The sequence below is a fragment of the Gekko japonicus genome, unplaced genomic scaffold (assembly GCF_001447785.1).
Source record: "Gekko japonicus isolate JY-2015 unplaced genomic scaffold, Gekko_japonicus_V1.1 scaffold32, whole genome shotgun sequence".
Lineage (NCBI taxonomy): Eukaryota > Metazoa > Chordata > Lepidosauria > Squamata > Gekkonidae > Gekko > Gekko japonicus.
In genome coordinates this window covers 868,900-888,264 of record NW_015167527.1, presented here as the reverse complement: position 1 = coordinate 888,264, position 19,365 = coordinate 868,900, and the positions used below count along the sequence as shown (strand labels likewise).

Below are 19,365 nucleotides of genomic sequence, written 5' to 3'. Positions count from 1 at the left end.
CAGCCTCCCAAAAGAACCAATCAGAATGGTAGTCTTGTTTTTCTTTCAAAATATAGTCCTATCTGAAGTTAATGCAATTTGTACTCTTCCAGATACAGTGATGAGGTGCAGATTTTAAACTACACACACTTTAGTGTTCAAAGTAATGGGAATAATGTAGCTTTACCATGAGTCATTAGATGTGTGCCCATCCCTTTTTGAAGGGCAAATATACCATTGTGAGTGGAAGTGATAGATGCCTCTACATTACCATATTGTAACCAATGGAGATAAGGCAGGTGCGGAAGTCTTCACAATCCAGCATGCCAGTCTTCTTCTACAAAGAGTAGTTGAAGGATGAAGGAAATGAAAGAGATGGCAGGGATGAAAAGCAGTCCAAGAAGAGATGATTTCATGGAAGATGTTACAAAGAATAGATTTGCATGAAGGAGAAATGGAAGACAGGATGTATTGGACAATGAAACAATGCATTAAAATGACTCAAAGAAGACAAAAGAAGGATACATTTCATTGCAAATAAAGATGGAAGATGAAAGTTAAAATACAAGCAAGAGGGAAAATTGATGGGGATTATCAAGAGAGATATGTTCAAGAAAGGAAAGCACAAGATGCGGAAAATTTAGGGAATCAGGCAAATGGAATGTTTAACAGGGCAATAGATATGTTCCACAACAGAAGCATGAGAATTTATAAAGAAAAAAATAGAACAGTGATAAAACATATAGTAGTACACAGACATATGCACAATAAAATAGTACATTGACAACAGATGGATTAAAACAAAAAAAAGAGAGGGGAAAAATGTGTTATTTCCTTGTAGTTCAATATTGGGCTGTGCTCCTCACTAGATCCAGTACCTGTGCATCGTTTCCAATATCGTAACCCAAACTGATGAGGCAGGCTTTGAATTCCTCAGGGCCAAGTGTGCCGGAGTGGTCCTGATTACGCAGTGCACCAGGCAGCCGGACATGCAGTGCCAAGGGGGTGGTAATGTATAACATAGGGAAGGAGGAGATGAAAAAGGAGGCAAGGGAAGGTGAAGGAAAAGGAGGTGTACCATGCAGTGGGTGGAGAGACATGGGGGTGGAGGATGACAACATGCAGAAAAAGACAGGGAAGAAAAATAAAAAGTGCACAAAGTTAGATACTACATTGAAAGTTTGTACTGTGCCAATGCTTTTTAATGTACCTTTTCTCACTAAACATGGTCATGCCGGACAAATGCTTGCACATAAACTACAAGCAAGCTCTGAAGACTGCTCATCTTCAGATGCTCCCTTATATTAAGTATCTTTCCCCACACATGGACACATGAAGCTGCCTTATACTGAATCAGACCATTGGTCTATCAAGGTCAGGATTGTCTAGTCAAGACTGGCAGTGGCTTTCCAGGGTCTCAGGTACCAGTCCTTCACACCACCTACTATCTGAGCCTTTTAACTGGAAATTCTGGGAACTGAATCTGGGACCTTCAACACGCAAGAAGATACTCTACCACTGAGTCACGGCTCCTCCCAAACTCAGTAACTCTAAAAGTGCCACATTCGCTCAGTAATCTAGAATTCAAAGGAACTGTTAAAAGACCATAGACACATTTTAAAAACCTTGTGACCAAAGCAAGGACAGTCTTGCCATTCATCGTTCTCTAGTAGCAGTTATACATTGGAAGTACTGCCATTAAATGTCCTTGCTTTAGATGGCACATTCATGAACTTGTAAGAAAATGCTACAGTGCAATCCTAAACAGAGTTACAGCCTTCAAAGCCATCTGACTTCAATGGATTTAGATGTGTCTAACTCTGTTTAGGATTGCATTTGGTAGTTTGCAAGAGCTGCATCTCAGTCAACTGCAGTCACTTTTAGTGTAAAAAAAAAAAGTATATATGCAACAGAATTTTGGACAACTGTGAAAATGGAAGGTCCCTATATTGAAAGCAGATTCTCTTCCTTTAACTAGGAATCTGCCCAGAGATACTACATAATATTAATTAGTCACCTGTAAATTCTAAACCGTGAAAATACACAGTGAATATAAGCCACAATAAAATGCAGGAGAGACAGAAGACTCAGTGGAGCACACTTAAAAGCTGCATATTCTTAGCTCAGGAGTCGCATCCAGTTGCAGCTGCCTTTGCATTTGATCAATCATTCTTCCCTTACATGGCTGCTGAATACAATATTTCATTTGGATTCAGTAGCTTGGGCAAATTTCTGACTGTGCCAAGCAAGGTTACCCTACTTCTTCCATCAGACAAAACCTAAGAATCATCAAGAGGGGAGCGCATCAAGCACAGGCCTCTTGGGCTATACTCTAGTTGCATAATATGGAAGCTCTTATCATGCAGAAAAAGCAAGTTTAGGGTTAACTCCAGCAAAGTGTTTCACACCCACAGAATGCATTTTGGAAAAATAATCCCGTGAATTTATTAGACATAAAAATATTTATGTTGGAATGAGAATAATGTTCATATTTAAGGCTAATTCTATTGATAATATACAAGAGTTTTCCTATGAGCAGAATGTAAATGAATGACAGCTATCTTCAAAGAGGCTCATTAGGATAATTCAGCCATTTCTTGAATTTAGAAAGGTATGAGCTAAGATGTGCCGGCATCAGTGTTTCGGAGGGCAGCCATGTGTTAGTTTGCAACAGAACAGCTGGATTCGAGCCCAGGAGCACCTTCAACCACCAACAAGATTGGCGGGGGGCATATGGGCTTCCGAGAGCCAGAGCTCCCATCACCAGACACAAGTCGGAATGGAGATCTCTGGGTCCTTATAGCCCAGTGGGAGGGGGGAGGGGTGCTGCAAAGAAGGAACTCAGGATGCAGAGTTTCTTTGCAACACTCCTCTCACCTTCTGACTGCGACACAAGGACACAGGGATCTCCACTCCGACTTTTACCTGATGAATGAAGCTTTGACTCTTGAAAGCTCATGCTCGGTCTCGAAGGTGCTGCTGGACTTGAGCATTCCATCAGGAGCCAAACATGTTGATGTCAAAAGACCTTACTATGAATTTTAAAAACAAGGGAATGAGAGTTTGAAAATGATATTGTGAGGATTAGGTAAAGGTTTCCCTTGCTCGAAAGCCAGTCGAATCCAACTCTAGGGATGCGGTGCTCATCTCCGTTTCCAAGCCGAAGAGCCAGCGCTGTCCAAAGACATTTCTGTGGTCATGTGGCCAGCATGACTAAACACCGAGGTGCACAGAATGCTGTTAACTTCCCACCGAAGCAGTACCTATTTATCTACTTGCAATTTCTTGCTTTCGAACTGCTAGGTTGGCAGGAGCTGGGGCCAGAGACGGGAGCTCACTCCTTTCCTGCCAATCATATTTATAGGCACCCTCAAAGATTCAGATATTATTAACCCTCCCCCACCTCTTACCCTGTCAAAGTGGTTGAAGGAGGCACGAAATTCATTCATCTGTTCCTGGCTGATTCCTTTGGCATCTCGGGTCAGAATCTGGTTTTCTACTTCATTAATGGTTCTGGCGATTGTTGTGAGGAGCTGCTCCCAGCCCACTCTGATGTGCTGGAGAATCAAAAGGAAGATCCCCCCCAATCATTTTAAGTTGAGCAACAATAGTAGACTTTCATTTAAATGCACACTAGGCCTACATCTTGAAAAACATGTCCAGTAGCCTTTCTTACCACTTTTCAGTTCTCAGTCTGGCAATAAAAATAAGATCATACCATGTACCTATTGAGTACTTCTATGTTAATTCTCTTGTCAACAGGAAACAACTGTGCAGAAAAGTAGAAGCTTCCATTGGCATGGTGCCCACCAAACATTTTGATAATCAGATGGTATGCCATACATATTGCAGTGGCCGTGCACTCTACAGATTTTGTCTGCTGTACTGTTTTAGCAAGTCTCAGTTCAGACAACACATGAAACTATGGTTTACTTTTACTATGCTTGGTTTGTGAAACCAAGGATCAGTTTATAGGCAATTACTTGAATCCGGGTTTCCTTTGGCAAATGCTGTTTTCATTGCTTTGCACCACAGGCTGGTGTTGCTGAGGAACAAGCCAGGATTGAACCAGGTTATCATAAATCATGAAGACTAACTGTGGATAATAAACCAACTTCAGATTCTGCTTTGATGGCCCCTAACTAACCATTTATTAGTGGGGTGGCTGGTCTCATTGATGTGTAAATGTGTTTCTTTATGTGTAAATATAAACGAACAACAACACTTGAGATCAGATCAGACATAATGTGAAATCCTGGTTTAATTACAATAACTCTGGTTAATGTGTTTGTCTGAGAACATAAGAACATAAGAGACGCCAATGTTGGATCAGGCCAAAGGCCCATCCAGCCTTTGGCCTGATCCAACATTGGCGTCTCTTATGTTCTTATGTTCTCTTATGTTCTCAGACAAACACATTAACCAGAGTTATTGTAATTAAACCAGGATTTCACATTATGTCTGATCTGATTTCAAGTGTTGTTGTTCGTTTATACTTACACATAAAGAAATGGTGAAATTGTACTGTCGTAGTTTATAAGCATCAGTTTTACCAAGAACTTTAGAATAGGGCTAGTCAGCATAGAAACACCCATTCAGACTTCTTTGAGAACTGAGTCTGCCCCATCCTTTGCATGTCTGTATTCTTCTCTCACAAGCTCCCAATGTCCTTTACCTCCATGGTGTAATTGGTGTGCTTATTGTCAAAGATGAGTGCCTCCTGAATTTGCTGGTGATCTCCCTCCAGCTGATCAATCTTTGGTTTGTAGTTCACAATGCTCTTCTCATACTGTCGCAGATGACTGAGCTGATCCTCCAGAGTCCCGTGCATCTCTATGGAGATACGACCAATCTCCTGCATGAACCGACAGAAAATGGGCAGGTAAGTGACAAGTCTCAACACGTATGGCTTATGTTTACAATGATTTCCCAAGTAGACTAAAAATATGTTAACTACAATCCTTGTGGTCTCAAGAGAACAGAGCCTTGCTTACAGACTTTTCAGAGAAGAGGTAAACACAACTGCTGGCATAATTCACTATCACTCCATCAAGTACAGTGCTAACTGCATTATGGGCCTCCAGAACACATTTTTGTTTTCTTTTTGACATATTGTTTCTTTCTGATAAATTAAAGCTGCTTTTAGTTAGTATGCATTACAGAACTCACAGTCTGTACCTTTTAAAACTACAACATCTGAATTATTTAGGTATTATTTTAAAACTAGGTGCAAGACAAATGGCTGTAACTTTCCCCCATGCACCCATACTGTAGACAAAGGTTTGTTCTTTTTTCAGAAAAATATGCAGCCACATGCTGACAGTGAAAATTGATGGTTTACATTCTTACCTCCATCTTGGTTTGGATCCAAGGCCCAATAACATTGGCCTGGGCCCCAAACTGCTTGCGCAGTCTCTCATTATGTTGCTGGCGTGCATGTTCTTCCATCAAGGCCTGGTCCCGCCTGGGAACTAGTTGTCTCACCTTTAGCAACAAACACCCCCCCCCCCCAGTTTAAGATTATTTCTTCAAATGTTATATAAGCATTTCTGAAATGTGAAGCAAAGCTATGTGCATTAGTAGCTGAAAACAAAATCTTCTTCAAAAGTAAAACTGGATTAAAAGTGGATTTTTGGTCTAGATAGGCTGGCATCCACAAAGCAAAATAAGATCGCCACATTTAATGCCTTGGGCAACTTCAAGGTAGGAGCATGGGCCACAGAGATGGTATACCCAATGATTTCATAGGGAAGGTGAAGGAACTGTCACATTATAGCATCTCTTTGTTTTGTAGGCACAAAGACTTAAGTCTCCTTCACGGGCATTCATTATTTCACACAACAAAATTAACCTGAACCTTACATTTTATAATTTGTGCTATGGATTATGCCTATCAATCAAGAACCATGGTGATTGTGCAAGATCTTTGTAGTGTATGTGTAACAGAATTTATATTAAGCCGGCAGTGCTATCCACTTACTTGGGACTTGGCTTGCCACAATGAGACTGGCAGGGTAATCCTATGCAGAATTACTCCAGTCTGAGACTATTAGCTTCATTAAGTTTAGAACAGAGAAACTGCACAGGATTACACTATAAGTATTCTGCTTAAGGGAATAACATCATGCCTTGGAGCTACTCACATGATCCCATTTGCTATTTATTTCCTGTGGGTTGATGGTGGTGTAGGGGTTGGTTCCTGCCATATTGACATGGTAGGTCTGGACAATTTTTGACACTTCATTGTGGATTCCTAGGATTGCCTGTCGTTCCTTGTCAGCATCTGGCAAGGTAGCTTTGAACTGTTCATGGGCTGTGGTCAATCCCTGAAAAAACCCCAGAGAACATAAGAAGAATTAAAAACCTTAAGAATAAATAAATCCCTGCCTACTGAGTCAAGGGGAAAACCCAAACTCTGTTTTCAGAACAACTGTAATTAAAGCCCAAAAGCTGTTCCTGTGACTTCAGTATGGGAGGACGACTCATATGTACCTGGATCTCCTCAATGGTATGGACTATGAAGGTGTCTTGGAGGTCCTCCATGGCGCCCTCCATCCAGTTATTGAAAGGGGCAGCTCGTTTGGCATATTCTAGATACAGCTGGTCAATTGTCTCCAGCAATTTTTCTGTTCTCTAGGAATGCCCCACAAAAAAGCACAAGTCAAACAACAGCAAAGGATTGGCATCCTGTATTTTTGCCCTACAGTGATCCTTCAAACTCTGTGTTAACTATTCCCTCCTCTTTGTACTAGTTCTTGTAATTAAGCAAGTACAGCAAAGATCCTTACATGGCTAACGTTCAAACAGTGCAACCTCCCTTTTCCAAACAGTGTGAAGGACATTTAAGCACATTCAGATAATCAAGAAGTAGTTTACTTTTTATACAACTATGAATTAGAGATACAGATAATCAAGGGCTGAATAATCTCAATTCTAAACCAGCAGTGTGAATCATAACAGAAATACTTTAAACATCTGCATTGTTTCCAATCCCCAACTTTGAGAACAGGATAGTCAAAATCAGCATGCAATCTCACCTCAAGGGCTTCCCGACGTTTCTGGGTCAGAGCCCCCAAGTTATCCCACTGGTCACATATTTTCTGGCACCTGGCATTGACACTTGGTGAATCGTAATAATCCAGCTCACTAACAACAGATAAATTAACAAAAAGTTTATCTGGCACTTTGCTTAAAGAAGATCCCTTGACATCAAAGAACAGGTGTAAACAGGCACTGTCACTACTGAGGAAGCACAGCCAACATCTAATTTTGAGACAGTGTCTGAATGAAAAGACTTAATCTGTAGAAGGGAGGGGAGGAAGAAATTTGGGTGGCTTCCAAGGTAGCTTTGGCTTTTCTCAAGAAGCAAGGTAAAAACCACCAACAAAACCAAGCTGCCATCGTGAAGAAACACATCAGCACTAAACAAATGACTCAGTTTTTTCTTCCGACTGATCTCAGACTAGAAGATTCATAGTACTACAATGAGACTGCGCTGTTGGTACATGAAGCCCCCTTTTCAGGAAATCAATTTCAAATGCCCAGTGAGAGATCAGAACCCTATTGATGACTGGACACAAGTTTATAAACATAATTGTTTCCTCTGTCATAGAAAACTTAATAGCTCAAAATGAGAACCAAAGAGTTGTCCAAATTTTCCTGGCCCTCTAATGAAGACATCACACAAATCTTCATCTTATTCTTCATAAATGAAATAGTGAAAGACTTTACATGTTTGGTTTTCCTCATAATAAAGTCACCAAAAGACCACCAAAGGCACTTTTCCCCCTAGGGACTTTAAGTGCATTGTTTCCCCAATTTTTGATAGCCGAGATGCACTATATCAGTCTTACAATCCAAAAGGTGCAGGATGTGAAAGATCAAGACCTGCGAACTCCAAAAAGGTTACCCTTTAACTTTCTGAATGAATCACTGTTCAAATATGAAGGAGGTTGGGCCAAGGGACTGAGTCACACAAAGATGCCACTAGCAACTTCCTTCAAGTGTGGGCAATTGCACTGTCTGCAGAGTGGTGAATCACATATTGGCAGCCTCCTCTGTCGATGGTATTTTGAGCCCACATGGCCCTTTAATTAATTACTTTATCTATTTCTCATGGAATGCTAGCAACTTTCTCTTAGACACAAAATTTAGGAATTACTGCTTTAAAGTTTGAGAACAAGGTAATTGTTTCCCTTTCTCAGGGATATAGAACTATAATAAAATCTTTCCCCATTCATATATCCCATCATACTGGCTTAGTGAAACTTTGAAAAATTTTTAATGACTTTGAAAAGACATTCATGTTTTACCTTGCTTGATGCTGTCATAAGTAATGCTGAAAGTAATTTTGTGATAAGCAGTGCTCAACCTTTTGTAAAGCCTAGCATTTATAGGACCAAGAGAAGCAGACTGGAGGGTGTTTTTCAATGCTACACACAGATGTACATAAGAACATAAGAGAAGTCAATGTTGGATCAGGCCAATGGCCCATCTAGTCCAACACTCTGTGTCACACAGTGGCCAAAAATACCAGGTGCCATCAGGAGGTCCACCAGTGGGGCCAGGACATTAGAAGCCCTCTCACTGTTGCCCCCCCCCCAAGCACCAAGAATACAGTGCATCACCTGCCCCAGCTTGTGAGTTCCTATCTATCCCTTGTGACTAATAGCCACTGATGGACCTCGGCTCCATATATTTATCCAATTCCCTCTTGAAGCTGTCCATGCTTGTAGCCACCACCACTTCCTGTGGCAGTGAATTCCATGTGAAGAAGTATTTCCTTTTATCTGTTCTAACCCAAACGCTCAGCAATTTCATGTAATGTATCTATTTCAAATGTTTTTCTAAAAACAAATTGTTTAAAGTATTGGTGCCCATTCTAATTCTTCGGGGATTAATGTTCATGTAAAAGAATAAAGATTCAGGCCAAGATATACCTATGAATTTAACTCTCTGGATGATAAACTGCTGAACATTAGCAAAACAAACCTGGCCTTCTTACCCATACTAGGCTTGCAGAGAAAACTCAAAGGAAAGGGGGCTTAACTGAATCAAGGCAGTCTTCACACAACAGTTGTTATAACCAAGGCTCCCTCTAAGCTGTGGAGTCCTGTGAACAAAAATTCTACTTGGTGAGCTCCTGGCATTAAAGTTGTGAGCGAGCGATTTGGCTGCTGCATGAATTAGTTTGCTCTGGAGCCCTCCTTCCTGAGCTAACACAAACATCTGTGAGACGGAGGCTAAAAAACTGTGAGCTAGCTCACACTAACTCAGCTTAGAGGGAACACTGGTTATAACCATTACCATGTGTTTGCCAAACTATCACAGAGAAGAGATCCTGTGTCAGTTCACATCCCTCTCTTTGTGGTCAATGATGAGGGGGGGAAAACATTGTAACTAGGGCTACCTGCCTAAACTGAAGTAAAGAAAAGGAGTAGCTATGCCTGAGAACCGGACTGGAAGAGATAGCTAATTGGCTTTTTATAACTCCAGTGACTGGCTTATTTGTCAAAGAACAAAATTGGCGTGCACCATGATAGTGGCAACAACATTGAATTGGGTACAGCTTGTGGAAAATACCACAGAACATATATGCTGGCTATCGTTGCCCCAGGTGGTTCTGACATCATTAGAAGCATGCCAAAACTGTCCAATGAGAATATTGCAGAACTTTCATTTTTTGTGTAATAAAAACTGGTTATAATTCTAAAAAAAGAACCACTTCATGCACTCCATGGGAGCCATACTTGAGCTCTTGGGCAATAGCAGCAATCTGTTCCACACGGTCCTGGTGAGCAGCAAGGTCACTTTCGAATGCCTCATGCTTCTTTAAGAGGGCCTTGATCTCTGACAGGGTCGCCGTTTCATAATCCTTCTGCTGCAACATTACTTCTTTGCCTACAGGGGGAGCAAATACACAGGCCAGTAAGAGAAAGGCCTAAGAGTGGCTGATTAGTATCCATTTTCACTCCACAACAGAAATTTCTATAGAGTGGCCACTATTTCTCATAACAAGCAAGTTCCTTTAATAAAAAAAAAAAAAACCAGATTGAAATTTTTTAACACATTTTTGTTGTAAGTGTCTGATTTTCATACAACAGATTAGAATGGGTAATTTGAACCACTCCCAGTTTAGTCTAAATATCCCTTCCCAATATAAACACCTTGTAGCACCTTAAAGACAAACCAATTTATTGTAGCATAAACTGTCTTGGGCTGGAGCCCACGTTATGAGATGCAGGGCTATTTTTGGGCAGGAATGTCACAGGAACGGAGTTTCGGCTGGCTCCCAAGTTGGCCACGCCCAGCAGGGACTCATTAGCATAACAGACCACACCCAACAGCAGAAACTCATTAGGATTGGCTACATTAGGGGTGTGTGGCCTAACATGCAAAGGAGTTCCTGCTACAAAAAAGCCCTGGGTTTTGACAACAAACAAGGTGAACAGAATAACAAGCAAAAGGTGGGTGTGGCTGGATAACCACACTTCTGGTAACATGGGGGTGCGTCCTAATGTGCTAATGAGCTGTGCTGTCGGGGTGTGGCCCAATATGCTAATGAGTTCCTGCTGTTGGGTGTGGCCTATTATGCTAATGAGTTCCTGCTGGGCTTTTTCTACAAAAAGAGCCCTGAGAGATGCATAAAGTCAAATTCAATATACATGCACCGCACATATACACACAGAGAGGGGAAAAACAGCAAACAGTTTGGGCTAAAGGCCATGAAATTAAAAAATTAAAGTCTGTTATTTCTATGCAAGATAAGCCCAATGATCATTCACAACAACTGTAACTGGGGATACCACAGTTACTGCAATCTATCACCTGTAGTGGGCGAGAAATGCCTTGTCTCTGTTTAAGCCCTGGTTGTTACAATTAAATCCTAGTTCAAACCATTCCATATGCCTCACCCCTACACAGAGACCTGATTACCAGGTCATTTGGAGCAGATTCTGTAACCCACATCTGCTTCCAAGAATGCTGTGAAAAAAACAAGGTAATTTTCTTGCTCATTGGGGTTACTCGCTTTTGAATTTAAGAATTCCAGTCTCCTATGTGAAGCCAAAAGACAGAGAGAGTAAGACACCATGATCTATATATGCGGATGCAGGCAAAAATCTTAATCTTACCACCTCCAGAACATCAATGCTCATATTAGGCTTACCATTCCCCCAGTGGGGCCAGGGGATCCCCTGATTTTGGGGGTCCCAATCCGCCATGACCCAGGGGGTGGCTAGCAGGGAAAGCCTCACCCTGAGAAGCCCCCTTCCAGCACCACTAGCGTTGGTGCAATGACATCACCTGGGAGTGACATCATCACATTTTCAAAGTTGGAGGCGACACTCTAGGTTTTGGGCAAAATTCTATGGTCCTGAGACCCCCAAAATCACAGAATTTTGCTCAAAACCTAGAGCATTGCCCCCAATGTCAGAAATGTGATGACATCACTCCCAGCTGACATCATTGCAGTGTGTGCACTTTGCGTGCACACCAGAAGAACTCAAGGATCGGGGGTCCCCCCACCAGCAGCCAGGTAGGACCTGGCAACCCCAGCTCATATGCAAAAAATTATTTATCGTCTTTAAAATTCTGAATGCTACTAAATGAAGCAGGCTAGCTACTTGTTTCTCAATGCCAATAAAGGTTTTGTGTGCGTGTGCTACTTGTTTCAAATATTGTATGACTTAACATCAAATAAGGCTCATACAAGATTTATATTTATTCATCTATTTCTTTAAATTATTGTTAATTGTTTCAAATATGGCAACAACAATCCAAAGTTATCTCTTAGCATGAGCCAATTGCTCTCTGAACAAACTTGGGCTTCTAGAGAGAGGCTTCAGCTGGAGTCAAAGGCATTGACCAGTAAGGAAAGTGGTCACTGGGGAATCACATAAAAAAGTAAACAGAATGAGTGAACATTTACATGATCAACATGGGATACTATCTTTATTCTCTCTACAATGCTGTGCTTAAACATAAAACACAGACCTGTGCACAATTTCACATATGCTGAAAAAGCAAAGAATGTAGTAATTGGCACAGAATACAATTTCCTGAGAATCTTAGTTTGTATTTCTTAAAAAAAAAAAACAACTTTCTAGCTCTCATGATTGCAAAAATAGGTTTGAAACAGTGGGCAATGCCAATGCATATATGGGTCATACAATTCCATTCTACTGGCACAGGATTTGAGGGGTTTTAATGCATTTAAACACAGTACTATAAAGCTCTGCTAACAGGACTCTTAAAGAGAACAAATTTAGAGTCCACAGTGGCACCTTTAAGACCAACAAAGGTTTATTCAAGGTATAAGCTTTCGTGTGCATGCACACCTTTTCAAATACATTGGAATGGCAGGCAAGGTCGAAACCTATAGCCATAATCTGAACCTTACTTGCCATTCCAATGTATTTGATAAAGTGTGCATGCACACAAAAGCTCATACCTTGAATAAACCTTCGTTGGGTCTTAAAGGTGCCACTGAACTCTAAATTTGTTCTACTGCCTCAGACCAACACAGATGACTAAAAGGAGGACTCTTCAAAATTTGCATTACCATCTGTCCATGATTCATGAATGGAAGCTTTCTGGCGGAACTTCTCAGCCAGGTGATCCAGCCGTTCTAATCTTCGGATCTCGTTCAAAAGCCACTCTTCATAGCCCTTCTCAGCCTGCTCTAGTCCACCCCATGCATTGTTTATATCCTGCAGTGATCAAAGCAAAAGTACAACACTGTGAAGGAAGGGACGGATCAATGCAAATTAAAGGAAATGCTGTTAACATTGTCCTTACATAGGCCATTTGCTTGTCCTGCAGCCTATACTGGAATAGAAAATAGTATCATAGTGATAAGAACAATGAAGATTAATTTCAAGTAAACAGAGCACCTGATCAAATGGCATCTGTGTAACAGCAAGGTCATAGTAAAGGACAACCCAACAGAAAAACCCTACAAGTTATTTGTAAGCAGTTTGAGCTGCAGGACGCTTCATGTTTCCTGTTTGTGACCAAAAACTGCAGTAGGACACGGCTAGGAAATGTCTACAGACCATGGATGGATTTACATACTTTGGTAAAATGGCAGGCTTGTAAAAGTGGAAAACAAATAGTAATAGTCCATCCTCAGTACCTGGAACAGGTCCCATAGGAAGCTTGAAGCAAGACAAAGGCTAATTCACTTGCAAGAACGAGGTTCAGGCATCAGGAAACCTGGTGCTCCAACACAGGCCTGATGACTAATAAGGAATCCAGTGCTCCTAAGGCAAGGAATGTCTCCTAGCCTCTGACCACCCTGGAGGTTAAAGGAGCAGGGTATTCCAGTAAGGTATGTCTCCTGCTGCCTCTGGGACTGGCCATTTGGTGGAGGGATGTAATCTGTGTGCACCACAGTTTGCAGCGAGGAAGTCCACTGAGACCTGACAGAGCATGATGCCAGTGGGGTGGTGTCTCTTGAAGGCTCGGCAGTGGAGCTGCAAGGCCGGCGGCGGTGGCCGGGACCGTTGGGGGCGGGGTGTGTGGCCTTATGACACAATTCTGGTGATGTCAGGGTGTGTGGCCTTATGACACAATTCTGGTGATGTCAGGGTGTGTGGCCTTATGACACACTTCCGGTGATGTCAGGGGGTGTGGCATATGCTAATGAGTTATGCTAATGAGTCCCCCTAGCTCTTTTTCTACGAAACGACCCCTGCATACCAGGAAAGCATTTGCTCTTTGTGAAGTACTTAAGATGCTCATAGCTCACCAGCCAAACACACTCACCGAGACCATTTTCCCTTCTGAAGGCATAAAGGCTGGCCTGTTGCTAAGCCGCAGCTTTGTCTGCAATGTATTAAAGTTTATCTCTAGCTGGCACTTCTCTTGGACTTTGGGAGGCTTGTGAAGACGGCGGTAATCTCGGAAATCCTCCAGTTTCTGCTGCATGGCTTGCATGGTGTTCTCTGGTACCCGATTTTCTAGCCAAGGTATGGTGCGGCGGATCCACTCCAGCAACTAGGAACGCCAAAGCGGAAAGAGTGGAAACTGTAGTAAGCATTTAATACGAACAAGGTTTCGATTTTTGTTAGGGTCATTTGCACTTTGAAGTCTTGCAAGAATCTTGTTCCAAATGTTAATATCATTACAATTTACACTGAAAAGGACATTCGGAAAACTGTTGCCCCATCTGGCAGGGCTGGTTCTTTGGCCAAGCAACGCTTGGGCCACACAGTGAGGAAGATGTGCACACGTTGCTAGGATTCAACTCACTCCTAGCCATCAGTGGCATGGGAGGTGACCGGCATCACCTCTTGGGCCCACATCTCCATTGGCCAGGTCCAAGCCAGGCCCCTGCAGTTATGCCACAGGGGACTGGCTTGGGCCCAGCTGCCATGGGCTCAGAAGCTGATGGGTGTCCTGGCTTGGAGTGATATCCCTTGGCCCTGACAAATAGGACAAGCATGCAATTCAGCTCAATAGGGATGAATGGCACTTTTAACAATTTGTTGGTGATTTTGTACCTCAACGTGGCTGTTGCCAGGACGTTTCAAAGTTGAGTAGTATTTTAACACTTGAAGTGCTACAGTAGATTTAATTTCCCCAACCATAAATATTAAGCCAGTTCTATGGATTACTTTTCTCAATAGGCCGTTCCAATGCAGCCAGTTTGACTTGCAAAAAAAACCCCCAGACCATATAAACTTCTGAGCTACTTTTTTGTGTGACAGCAAAACATCCCACCGTTTTATTAACCCAATGTTTCTTTTACTGTAAAATTTGCTATTGACTGCATATGCCTTTTGGAAAGTTCTTCAGTAGCATTGATGTTAATGTGTTATTTTGCCCCTGATCTTCCCATTATCTGCAAGCACTATTACCTTCTTCTCTGTAACCTACATCATCTCTTTCTTTTATCTATATATTAGTGTTTAATTCCTAATTCCTTAGTCCCATCATTGTGGAGTGCATTTTTAAAGGAAACAAATTATTACATGACTTGAAAGATTTACTCACATTATCTGCTGAAATTAATTCTAGAAGACTGTAGATCCCCTCAGTTTAAAAGGAGATACTGGCTTGTGTCCAAGCTCTCCTGCTTTCTTCTACTCCCCTGCAGTCCCCTTCCAACTCACAGAAAGCTTATTCCTGTGGTTATGGGACCCATGAGAGTCAGGAAGCTGCAGTGAGGTGAACTCGACAGACAGATGAGAAAGGTAGAGTGATTTTCACCCCTTCTCCCTCCCCACTGTAGCTTCTCAATCAACATGGGACTATGTGAGACCCATTACTGCAGAAACAATCTTTTCCAGGGGTTGAAAGGGACTGTGGGGAAAATATAAGAAAAATGCATATTCCCTTTGTTGGTGATTTCTTGGGTATCTGTTGCTTAGCCTTGCCTGCTAGGATAAAGCACCCAGTGTTACTTGTAACTTTCCATTTCCATATAGCCTTGTTAAGAAATTGAAACCAGGAATACCTACATCACTGGCCAACTTCTCATATTCTTCCATTAACTGTTCATTCTCTTGATTAACTGCCAGCACCTTGCAGATCCGATTGGCTGCTGTTTCCGCCTATAAAAAAGGGGGGGGGGATGTGTCAGAAGCACCACCATTATTCAACAAAATGTTTCATTTAGCCTCCTCTTAACTTGCCGATTGAAAAACCTTGCACCCACTCAAACTGTAAAGGAACACTGCTAGCCTAAAGTATATGAGTATGTTTGTAGATCACCGAATGATTGCACCTTAATTTCGTTGTACTATGTACAATGACAATAAAGTATATTATTATTATTATTTATCTTCACATTATGAAGATTTTCAGGCTATTTGGTATCACTGCCATTTTATGCTTCTCAGGAAGACAGATGAATTCTGAACTTTTTGATCTGAATATGTACTGTCTGAGTAGGTTTCTCTCTCCATCTGTGTGTGTGAGCTCACAGAATGCATTCTGATTTAGGCACATATCAGTGTGCGCCAAACACTGGACAGCAGTGCACTATAGAATGGATATGAGGAAAAACTTCCTGTAAGTAGTATGCACATCCAAATGTGCTCAGATACTAACGTCGCTAATGAGCTGCTAGAAAAACCTAACTCATCTGCCTCCAAACAGGCCAGGTTTCCTTGTTTGTTTGAAGTTACTCATCCCCTTCAGCCTTTGAGTGATGCCAAGGGCAGAGCTCACACCAAAAGTAACCCATCCATGAAGAAAGGATAAAGCTGCTGATGCCCTTCTGGCATCTTCTCCATTCCACAAACATACACGCGAAGAAGTTTTGGCTCTCTTTTGGCCAAATTGGTGTAATATGTTATTGGATGAAATGTTAATTGCTCTTAACTCTAAGAAAGTGCTCCCTCTTATAAATGTTGGAACTGTTTTTAAATACAGACTGTCTATAGAGAGTGCACATAACAAGTTTAGGAATACATATCCTGAATACTTCTACTACATTTGACTGTGTTTGTAAACTGTACCTTTAAGACATATCACTACTTTGAATACTGTTTTTAACATTTCCCAAGTCAGCCTCTAAAGCCATTTGAGGGGAAAACAGAGCTTAACTAGCGCAGTTTGCCAGAGGTTGTTGCAACAGCACTAAGTTCAGGCATGAAGTACAGTGCACGGTGCCCTTGGGAACTGGTCATGTTCATCAGTACAAAAAGAATGCAGTCCCTTGGCAGTCAGGCACCCTCCCTGCAAAATGGGATGTCTAAACAGTAATGTTAACTGAATGATATTAGTAATCTTCAAAGAAAAAAAATGTTTTTAAAAATGTGCTTAATGGTATGCTCTCGGACACTGCTTTCTACTTTTTCTTATGCTTAACCGGTACTAGCAAATGTAAAAAGCCCCATTGGTCAAACACATTTGAGGGATCCCCTCATCCGCTTTGTTCAATCACAGATCCCACCCCCTGCAAGAGATAAGAGCATTGTTTTGTTAATCCAGGACACATAGGGCATAAAGATGAGTATTATCAAGAGTTACCTTGCTACCGGACACCACTACTCCTTGGAACCAAAGCCCAAGTTTTTTTAAAAAACTCTAGCTGGTCTTGCAGGATACAGATACACTGGCAAACAGTTGAATTTACTGAACAGTTTTAATTTTAATTGGATATTTTAGATCTATCTTTATAGAATTCTTTGCCTGCCATATCCTTAGGGAAAAGGGAGGCACATTAAATCCACAGGAAAGTCAAAACAATCCCGCTGCTCTCATTTGGCACAAAGCTTTGGGGGTCCAGGTTTATTCTGGGTATACGTTTTTGTGTGCACGCCCTTAGAAGTGTGCATATACACAAAAGCTTATACCCAGAATAAAACTTTGTTGGTCTTGAAGATGCCACTTGACTCCAGCTTTGTTCTGCTGCTTCAGACCAACACGACTGCCCCACCGGAATCTACCTTTGGCCCCCCAGGATCACATTCACAAAATGGCAACATATTCATTTTGTCCAGGGATGAGTTTACTCAGGGCTTAAAATGATCAAAATCCAGTGCCAAGGAAAGGTGAATTCTGCAGCTTGTATACACTATGCAAATTGATGTAAATTGTCTTATTCTGCATATTTCATTCTGTTTGGGGCTAGTAGAGCACTGAAGAGCCATCTTCTGACCACGGGAGGTCTCATCCGACTTCTAGCTTCTCAAAAGCATTGCCCTTCTACTTTCAAGGCTGTTTCCATAGCAATAGGAACTAGGAACCTTTTCTTTAAAAAAAATTAAGCTTAGGCTCTCTGGATGTTCAATTTAGCATCTACTACAAAATTCTATGCTTTTGTATGTCTTGCACAGAATTATAGAACAGCAATAGTACTGCTTCTATCTAACCAATTTCCATTAATGGAAAAGGGCATGTAACCTTTCAAAGTTACACAGACATTCTCAGAAATTTCCAGAGCAAGGTATTTTATTCATGTAACTGCTTTCCCAGTAGGGAGCTGCACAGACTAGTTTCTTCTGGCACTACGATTTTCTCCTGGAAGAGTCTAACTTCCTGTGCCATTTATTTAGCCCATAATTAGTTGCTGATTAAATATTTTATCCCTAAATAATGAGTAAGGGAAACTATTTGTGATTAGACCATTAATTCACTGAACAGATTAACCTGTTTGCTCCGCTAAGAACTGGGGTGTTTATCTATCCTGCCAGGTTTCTCTTCTAAAAAAGTGCAGGTGCAGAAACTTCATGACGTCATCTCTGGGCTACCTGAATCTATTGTCCATTAGCACTATTGTCTAGAGTGGTGCCATGTTCATGCATCCTGGGCAGACAGTATCTTCCTTGTACAGTGTTCCTGACCAACAGTTGTTAATGCTACTTATACAACAGGCAAATCTAAATAGTTGCTCTTTAGGTTTTACCAGTATTGTCACTTCTGTATCTCAACACCTGGTTGAGGAAGTACAGCACAGGCATGGATAGTTTACTAGTGTTCTAGACTAGCCTAAAGTGAGTGTATAATAATGTGGACATATATATCTTTTTATCACCAAGGATTCTTGATAGATCCTGAAGCACCAGTTGCAAGACTTGATCAAAAGGCTAGCCAGACATTAGAACCAAAAATCAATTTCCACAATGTAGTAAAAACATATTATTAAACCCAGCTATTAATTAAAAAAGAAACACTCATGCAGTTTAATGTTATGAAAGTTAGAAGCAGTTAGGAGAGGAAAAAGCAAACCAACCAAAGCGAGTATATGTGTAGAAATACACAGACACACACGTAGAAATCATATGAAGGAAAAGCAGCCAGTCACATACATGTCATGGCAGGCTGGGACCCCTGTACCTTTAAAGACTCAGTATAAGAGAATGAAAGAAGCAGAAAGTTGATCATGTGACCTCCCCTTCAGGGCTGGTAGCAGTAATGAGAAATCTGAATGAGAAATGGAGCGACATCACAATAAGTCACCTTGTCAAGAAAGACTGCAGAGCTTGAAAAGACACTCTGTGTTCCTGGGCCTAGGCTGAAATACATGCTTTCTAATCACTCTACACAAGCACCAGATCTGGAGCCTGCATCTCCTAGCAGCTGGCTAACAGAAGACGGACATTGGGAAACCTTCAAAGGGAAAGAAACTATGCCTGTTCTCGAGGTCATGGATGAATTTGCTGGACTGGCCAGCTAAGAACATAATCCATTATCAAAAACAGAAAGCAGATTCCATCCCTTCTTAAAAACCTTTCCACAGGCAGCCCAGCTTGTTGCCCTAATACTTACTCCAGTTATCTGGCTTAGCTGCTGAATGTTTTATATTGAACACTGGGTTGATTCTGATAAACCGTGAAGAGAGTAGATCTCTCACCACGGAGGGTTGGAGGACACAAAATGGGAAGCCACATGAGGAGCTGCCACAAGAAATGGGAAATCAGCAGAATTCTCTTT

General features: G+C 41.5%; 1 protein-coding gene across 4 annotated transcripts in view; it reads right to left on the bottom strand.

Annotated features, from left to right (window-relative positions):
* ACTN1 (actinin alpha 1) overlaps positions 1–19,365 on the bottom strand; it is a 115,716-nt gene that overhangs the window by 4,255 nt on the left and 92,096 nt on the right. For 2 of the 4 annotated variants that reach the window (XM_015413304.1, XM_015413307.1), the window contains exons 9-20: positions 15,444–15,536; positions 13,747–13,977; positions 12,542–12,689; positions 9,729–9,879; positions 7,017–7,125; positions 6,472–6,612; positions 6,123–6,305; positions 5,329–5,463; positions 4,655–4,834; positions 3,390–3,536; positions 858–938; positions 251–316 (exon numbers count right to left, since the gene is read on the bottom strand). In XM_015413304.1, the coding sequence (XP_015268790.1) occupies positions 251–316; positions 858–938; positions 3,390–3,536; positions 4,655–4,834; positions 5,329–5,463; positions 6,123–6,305; positions 6,472–6,612; positions 7,017–7,125; positions 9,729–9,879; positions 12,542–12,689; positions 13,747–13,977; positions 15,444–15,536 (1,665 nt within the window). The remainder of the gene's footprint in view (positions 1–250; positions 317–857; positions 939–3,389; positions 3,537–4,654; positions 4,835–5,328; positions 5,464–6,122; positions 6,306–6,471; positions 6,613–7,016; positions 7,126–9,728; positions 9,880–12,541; positions 12,690–13,746; positions 13,978–15,443; positions 15,537–19,365) is intronic. The other 2 variants (XM_015413305.1, XM_015413306.1) reach the window with 1 other exon arrangement.